The sequence below is a fragment of the Macrosteles quadrilineatus genome, unplaced genomic scaffold, assembly GCF_028750875.1.
Source record: "Macrosteles quadrilineatus isolate MER2022 unplaced genomic scaffold, UCM_ALF_1.0 Scaffold_8__2_contigs__length_117827958, whole genome shotgun sequence".
Taxonomy (NCBI): Eukaryota; Metazoa; Arthropoda; class Insecta; order Hemiptera; family Cicadellidae; genus Macrosteles; species Macrosteles quadrilineatus.
Genome location: NW_026542601.1, coordinates 49,358,423 through 49,367,046, shown reverse-complemented (window position 1 = coordinate 49,367,046; position 8,624 = coordinate 49,358,423). Strand labels below are relative to the sequence as shown.

Below are 8,624 nucleotides of genomic sequence, written 5' to 3'. Positions count from 1 at the left end.
TGAACGAGTTATCGTTTATGATTGAATAGTATTATTTGGTTAAACGAGGTTTTAAATTACTGAAATAACAAGAAACAAATTGTAAACAAAGCACGACATCTACAGGAAACCGGACAGAAGTAACAATAAAATTTGCTTCAGCAGTTCCATAAGGATGGGAAATCTACCTAAATCTAATCGTCATAACAGATCCCACACTCCGCACTGCTAAGTTAGTCTTTACTACAATGTATCGAGTAAGCTTCAGTATAATCATTGCTCAATAGTAACAAGTGATGTTTTTTTTGCTTTTGTACTGTATTTTGTAATTTCTAGTATACTGTGGGTAGTTGCCTTTATGAACACATGTGTTACAGCTTACAAGTCTTTTGTTTACTTTTTCCTTGTTATTTAATTCAACCAACATGGTTACTTAGCAACCCATAAGACTAATGTTAAAAATATGTGACTTTCAGTTTTTCTACGTAGTTAGATTTTTGTTGGCAGTTCTAACTGCAGTAAACTCGTTTTTAGGCCAAAAATAAACTATCTACAACATTTGAAAAAAATCGTCGGAGCCGTTTTGAGATCTTTCTGCAAGCAAGCAAGCATACATACATAGCCTACATAAAGCAAACATTGCTCGTATTAGAGTATAGGATTTGACCAGTTATAATAATATAATCCTATATATTTTGGTCAAAGAACCTTTTGGTGAAATACCAAATAATTGGCTTTCATTTAAGGGGAGAAGTACGCCCGAAAATAAAAAAAAAAAAAATTTTTTTTATTTAATATTTGTATAGTTTATTTTATTCTGATTGCAATGGTATGTAATACATGCCTATTTTGAGTTAATAAAATATAAAATAAATTTTGAAAAAATTTCCACACGGCTACTTAGCAACCAAACACAACTTACTTTCATACATTATGCTCCTGTTTATCTTAGCTAATTTTATTGATTTTGATAAGTTGTGTTGGCTAACCTGGCTCCTGGTTTGTTTTTCTCTTAGTCTGTATTGTCGTCTGATCCATATGTTTATGTTTGTGTTGAGGTTCAGCATTGTTTACAAATTTTATAGCAAAGGTTATGTTTTGTGCTGAGTGTAAAAGTGATGTTACAAAATGACAAAAACTAAAAAGTTGTGGAAGAAAAGAAGCTTTCGAGGTAACCAGTATGCAAAGGTAAATAGTTGTGTGCAAAATGAAGGAAATAGGCCTACGCCTGTAACTGAAAACAGTCAAAGTTTGGATCCTGAAAATCAAAGACTAAATGATTCTGTGCCTAGCATTGAAAGTAGGCCTACTCCTCCATCTGCTTCATCGAAAAAGATTGGGACAGTGCCAGATACATTTGATAGTTTTAGTGTTAGTAACAACAATATAATACTAAGTATTAACATCTTATCTCAGGCTTTGTTATGTGCCACTGCTTGTAAGCAATGTAAATCTGAGAGCTCGCTAACTTTGACAGAAGAGGAAAGTTCACGACAAGGACTAGCTTGTAAACTAGTAATTGAATGTAAGAAATGTTTTCACTCTTTTCCTTTTTGGACATCACACAAAACAGACAATTTTTTTGATGTAAACTTAAAGTGTGTTTATGGGTTGAGGGCAATAGGTAAGGGTTCGGTTTCAAGTAGGCCTCTTTTTGCTTTACTCGACTTGCCTAAACCTCCAATTAGGTTTGAAAGGTACAACAGTCTTATGGTAGAATCTGTGAGAACTGTTGCTCACAATTCAATGATCAAGGCCATAGAAGAAGCCGTAGAAAAGAATGTTAGTGATGATGGTACCACTACCAGAGATATCAGTGTAGGCATCGATGGTACATGGCAACGGCGAGGTTTTGCTTCGCTCAATGGTATAGTATCAGTTTCAAGTTTCGACACGAGTAAAATCCTCGATGTGGAAATCCTTACAAAATATTGTCACACATGCAGTACATCTAAATCAAATAAACAAAAAAAAGGCCACCACTTTTGTGAGAAGAACTTTGAAGGCAGTAGTGGTTCGATGGAGGTTGCCGGAGCCAAGAGTGTATTTTCGCGTTCTGTGGCCACAAGAAATGTCAGGTACAAATACTACCTAGGGGACGGAGACTGTAAGGGGTTTTCCACTGTTGTTGAATCCCAACCATATGGGCCTACTTTTAATATTGAAAAATTAGAATGTGTAGGCCACGTTCAGAAACGAATGGGTGGGCGTCTTCGAAAGTTGCGAAGAGACTTGAAAGGACAAAAGTTGAGTGATGGACTGAAGATAGGGGGGAAAAAAGGTAGGCTCACAGACAGTGTCATAGACTCTTTACAAAATTATTATGGCTTAGCTATTAGGCGCAACAAAAATAATTTGGAAAAAATGAAAAGCGACGTTTTGGGAATCCTCTTCCATAAAGCTTCCACAGACGACACCCCACAACATCAACATTGCGACGAAGCATGGTGCAAGTACAAACAAGCTATAAAAGAAAATAAAACATACAAGCACAATAACTCACTAGACAAGGTTATAATCGACCAAATAAAACCTATATTCGAGGATCTGGCGAAAACTGAGTTGTTAGAGAAATGTCTGCATGGCCGAACACAAAACATCAACGAAAGTTTTAACTCTGTTGTGTGGTCCAGGATTCCCAAAAATAATTTTGTTGGAAGACAAACTCTGAGATTTGGCACATTTGACTCTGTTATTACTTTTAATGAAGGAAACAGGGGACGATTAGAGGTTTTGAAAGAGCTTGGGGTCAAAGTTGGAAGAAATTGTGCGAGATTTCTTAGTGACATCGACCGATACCGGATGATGAAATCAGAAATTTCATGTGATGAGAAGACAAAGCAAGCCAGGAAAAGAACCAGGATGATTAGGAAGAAGCTCTGGGATGCTGACAAAGAAAAGGAGCAGGATTATGCAGCTGGAATGTTTTAAAATGTAAGTTAATTATTATTTTCTGCGTTTTTTGCGATTTCTCAAAAATTCACTTTTTTAGCATTAAAGTCCCATTATCTCAGGAAGAAGTAAGTCAAATTATTTCAAAATTTTACCATATACTTAGCAGGTCTAAATGCACACTCCCTACCTGTTTTAGGCTTCTAGCTCAAAAACAAAAAAATATAGAAAATATTTTAATAAAATTAAAAGTCAACTTTTTTTTATTTAAAAAAAAATTCAAAAAATACCAACGGATATAAGAAATCGAATAAAAATGCTAGGGTGTCTTTAGTATAATATATATATACTAGGAAAAAAATTTCAGTTTCATATGTCTTACACTTTTTGAGATAATGGGTCACATACATGTATATGTTTAACATTGCGGGTATAGGCGGCGTACATCTCCCCTTAAGCTATTTGTTATTCAAATCGGACGAGTTTCAAGCAATTGCAAGGAGAAAACAACCAACATAACAATAATTTTTCATAAGGTTTTTCGATGATTAAAAATCAATAGCTCCAGTATTGTTTATGTCTTTTATATGTCTTAGACTAAAAAAATTGGTAAATTTAAACTTAGGCTTTAATTTGAGTTATTGATCGTTTGAATCAGTTAAGATCAAGAAACCTACTGTATTACTTTAAAAAATTATAAATACTATTATTTCTTGGATAGCCTATTATATTTATTTTAACCCTGCGGAGCAGCATGGGTCCTCTAGTCTTATTGATTTATCTGTCGTTTAGAAAATATTAAACCGTTCCGGGACTTTTAGGACAGTCTGTATATAAAAATTTGAACAAATAGTGTTTTTGGCCTCTAGGGACATGGAAATGAAATAGTAAATTGGTCCCGGGCCTAGGTCTTACCATGAAACCTACGGTAATAGCTACTTCCCCTAGAGGGAAATTCGCTAAAAGGACTGTGTGTCACCCTTTTACAGTACTGTACGCTGTAACAATCAAATAATATAAAAAGTAATTATTTAACTGAATTTTACCATTTTAAAACTTGTAAAAAAAACAAGTTACGTCTTTGTGAATCCATCTCTTTATCACACTCATTACAGATAGGGCCTATGTTTAAAAAAATCCTTCACCACATAGCAGTGAACTATGGATAACGTAAGGCCCCTTTTAGGCACTGAGGATAGTACCGCGCCACGAAAACCCCACGTCTGCAAAACTCGCATGCGGTTTGGGAGCATATCACTGGTAGCAGTGACAGTTGTTGCACCACAGTGCATTTAAAAGCTACCAAAAGACCAAATGTACCTAAAGCCGAAAAAAAACTGCGTTTCCTATGTCCCCCACACTGGACTTGCAAACCGCAACTATAGAGCAACTGCAGTGCATAAAAACATCCAGTTGAGTAAATGTTCTTATAGAAACGCAGTGGCTGCCTCAGTGCAGCAACCACGTGCACCACGTGCCTTAGGGTTTTTGTCAAGGACCAGCGTCAACTATAGTTGACAATGGGTCTGGACTCACTGGACCGACGTCAAGTATTTTGTTGATGTCAAAAAGCGTAACTTACACTTTATGGTTTGTGGCAAATGTAGGCTAGCCTACAGTTTATTTTATCGACTTAGTTGTTAGTTGTACTTAGGTCTAATGTTATAGTGGAATAAGGAATGGAATAATGCCTAAATATTCTGTTGCTGTGGTTTCCATGTGGTTGATTTTTTTTTACATCTCGATTAGGTCTCAATGCGTTAGTTGACCCAGTCCTTTTCAAAATAGTTAGTGTGTGTTTATTATAATATTTTTGTGTTTTATATTATGGATAAAGATTGACAGGTACTTTCCTGTTTAAGTGAACATTCATTATAATCGATGATTTCTTTTCGATATAGGCCTATAGGCCTAGGTATTGAATTTTTCTATATTGATAATAACAAGAATTGAAACATATCAGCTGACAACTTCGATAAGGATGAATAAATAATAAATATTGATCAGTATCAACTAAAAATTTAAAAATATTTTAGCCTATCCCTACACAAATGAAACTGTTCTAAACTAACCTAAACAACCAAACTTGCTATAGGCCTAACATTTCAAAATTCCGTTTGATAGCCTATTCCCTTTATGCATCTTCTGTTAACAAACAAAATTTCGGAACCGGTTACTTAGCCTACAGCAAGTTTGGTTAGTTATGTTAGGTTAGTTTAGAATAGGTCTTTCCTAATTCAATAGGCCTATATAGGATTAGGAATATTAAGGAATTTATTTTTGCCTATAAACTAAGTTAGTTTTTAATTTGTGGTACCGGTAGGCTAATTTAAATGCGTTTAAAGGTAATAAATCAGAAGGAATACGGATCATGAAGTAAAACAAAAATATCAATATAGGCTATCAAAAAGAAATCATCGATAATAATGAATGTTCTCTTTAACATACTTTATACCTAACTAACCAAACCTAACCAACCAAACTTGATATATCGAATGAAATAATCTATATACCTAGGCTATCGATCAATACAGGTAGGCCTATATTTAACTTATTTTCGATTGTATTTAGCCCCACTTATGAAAGTCTACCCAATTTAATTTTGTTTTCCTATTTCATAAAAACAAATGTTAAGTTATTCGCAGAGGATATGCGTCCGGTCCGGCATGGGACGTGGATTAGGCATCCGGTAGTTACTGTCATAACCTAACCTAACCAAGCAAACTTGTTGATAATGAAAAAATTGAGTGAAGGTTAAATTCTGTTCATAAAATAAAATTATAAATGCCAAAAATTCTAACAAAAGATGTACAGTTTAGAAGAAATGGCATTCAAAGCAAAATCTTTTGACAAAAAGTTTAAGTTACCAATGAGATTCGATTCAGGTACCTCTTGCATATCAGCCAAGCACTCTATCCACTACACCACAAACACCGATGGCTAAACATCGTATCGTTAAGGTAATTGCGTTCTGGGCCCCCACAACCCGGTGACGTCACTGCCGAATGCCTAATCCACGTCCGGTTACCGGATGCGTATTCTCTGTGTGAGTTATTTCAACCCTACTTGTTTAGAAAAACAAATAACTTAAATAGGTTTGGTCTGTGGATTAGTTTTAATTCAATAAGCTTGGTCCAAAAGGGAAATCTGGCCTTTAGGTTAGGGTAATGACTAAAGTTTGGTGTCAACTGTATTTGACGATCGGTAACAGACTAACTTATACAGAATAAACCAACGTCTTTTTTTAGAAATGTTAAGCTAGCCTAACTTATCTTACTTGTTATTAGTTAGGCCTGTCATAAACTAAAATAAACTAATCTTACGCATCCTAACTGCCGCAGCACTGTGTAAAATATTCTTCTTAAAAAGATCGGTACCTTCCTGTTAAAGGGAACATTCATTATTATCGATGATTTTTATCTTGATATATCGATATTAACAAATTTAAACATATCAGCTGACAACTACGATAAATAAATATAGGCTAGTTCAGTATCAACAAAGGAGGTAATTTGGCTGCACTTTACTTTAGGTCCTACACTCATTCGAATGAAAATATCGATTATTCGATTGTTTCATTCGATATATCGTTTGGTTAGTTAGGTAAGGTTAACCTAACCTAACTAACCAAACGATATATCGAATGAAACAAGATATCAATCGATATTTTCATTCGAATGAGTGTAGGACCTAAAGTAAAGTGCAGCTGGTAAGTTTTAAAAAAATATTTAAATGAAACTGTTCTAAACTAACCTAACAAAACTAACAGTACTTTCCTGTTAAAGGGAACATTCATTATTATCGATGATTTTTTTCCCTCGATATATCGATATTTTTGATTTTCGATCCAAAACAACAACAAATTGACAACTGATCTTGTTTAGGTTAAAATAGTCCATTATATGGATTAAGAAATGGAACTGTTCTAAGCTAACCTAACATAACCAACCAAACTTGCTGTACGATTTAAAAATTCTGTTTGATAACAGAAAAGGCAAGTTTAACACTGAGTTTTTAAATGTTACACGTTACACAGCAAGTTTGGTTAGTTATGTTAGGTTATTTTTTTAGAACAGTTTCATTTCATTATTGTTTGTTGATACTGAACAATATTTGTCGTAGTTGTTAGCTGATGTTTCAATTTGTTAATACCTATTGATATATCGAGAAACAAATCATTGATAATAATGAATGTTCCCTTTAACAGGAAAGTACCAAACTAACCAACTCGCTGTAATATATAAAAATTCTGTTTAATATTCTCTACTTGCCTTTTCTGTTATGAAACGGACTGGTTGGTTATGTTAGGTTAGCTTATAGAACAGTTTAGTTTCTTAATCCATATAATAGACTATATTTTAGCCTAAACAATATCAGTTGTCAATTTGTAATTAATTGTAAAGGAAAACAAAAATACTGATAAGAATCGAGAAAATCATTGATATTAATAAATGTTCCCTTTAAAAACAGGAAAGTACCAAAAGATCCAAGGCTTATGTAAAATGTTCGGCTGCACTTTACTTTAGGTCCTACACTCAATCGAATGAAAATATCGATCGACATATTGATTAATCGATTGTTTCATTCGATATACCATTTGGTTAGTCGAATGAGTGTAGGACCTAGAGTAAAGTGCAGCCAAATGTTCATATTAAAAAACATAACTTACAATCAAAATTCTAAGGTATCTTTTAAAGCCTACGGTATCGCCTAAAAATGGAACCCGATGATACAATAAGTAGGAGCACAACAATCGGGTAGACTTCCATATCTGTTGGCACAAACAACCGAATGAAATTGTTGATCGATATATTGATTATTCGACATATGTAGCCTATGTAGGCCTACCGGTAATGTATGATGAATGTATCGGATGATGTATGAATCGATGATTGATATATCAATTATTTCATTCGGTAACTTATATCAAGTTTGGTTAATTAGGTTAACTTAACCTAACTAAAGTTAATCAAATGAAATCATCGATATATCGAGCAGTCTATACCGTAAATTGATATTTTTCATTCGAGCGAGTGTAGGACGTAAACTTAAGTGCAGCCTAAGTTTACAGCAGCTTAGGTTCGAACAATAATATTTCATCCGATAAAATATCATAGGCTAAGGCTAAATTGGCTGCGGGACTGCACCCTGAAGATAGGGTAGGTAACCTACCACAACACGTAGGCCTAAGCCTATAGGTACCTAATAACTTACCTATCTTTATTTTTTTACTTGCTAGGGAGGCCTACGCTCTAAGTCAGTGAATAATGCCTAAAATCAGATTGTTAGTTAGACAAACAAAAGTAGGCCTAACTTGAAAGTATATGTGTAATGCAGCATTAGTAACACCAGCAAAAGATTTTAACATAACACTCACTGATATGCCATAAGATAGCTTAGCCTTTGTCAACAGACACACTTGACCATACACTTCACATGACACAGCACTTTCTCGCTTGAGTTTATATTTTTGAAATTCCCCTGTCCGTCTCACCACCAACCTTTTTCCACTGGCTTGGTTTTAAGGGATCAATGTAGACATATGGGCCCAACTTTATGTCAACTCCAATGTCTTGATCTTCACTTATTGGTTATCTTAGCCTAGGCCTAGTCCTTACTTTGTTATATTGACCCTCGGCCTCAACAGCATTAGGCTATTATAAGTAGGCTAGGCCATTAGCTGTTCAAAGCAGTAGCAGGCTACCATTTTATTAGCCTATTACCGTTCAATAGGCCTAATTAGTGAAGTGCCT

At 34.6% G+C, this 8,624-nt stretch overlaps 1 protein-coding gene across 1 annotated transcript; it reads left to right on the top strand.

Annotated features, from left to right (window-relative positions):
* Window positions 1-1,689: 1,689 nt before the first annotated feature.
* On the top strand, window positions 1,690-2,910 carry LOC129000368 (uncharacterized). Its single transcript, XM_054427332.1, has one exon. It carries the CDS (start codon window positions 1,690-1,692, stop codon window positions 2,908-2,910), a length of 1,221 nt encoding a protein of 406 aa, XP_054283307.1.
* Window positions 2,911-8,624: the final 5,714 nt, after the last annotated feature.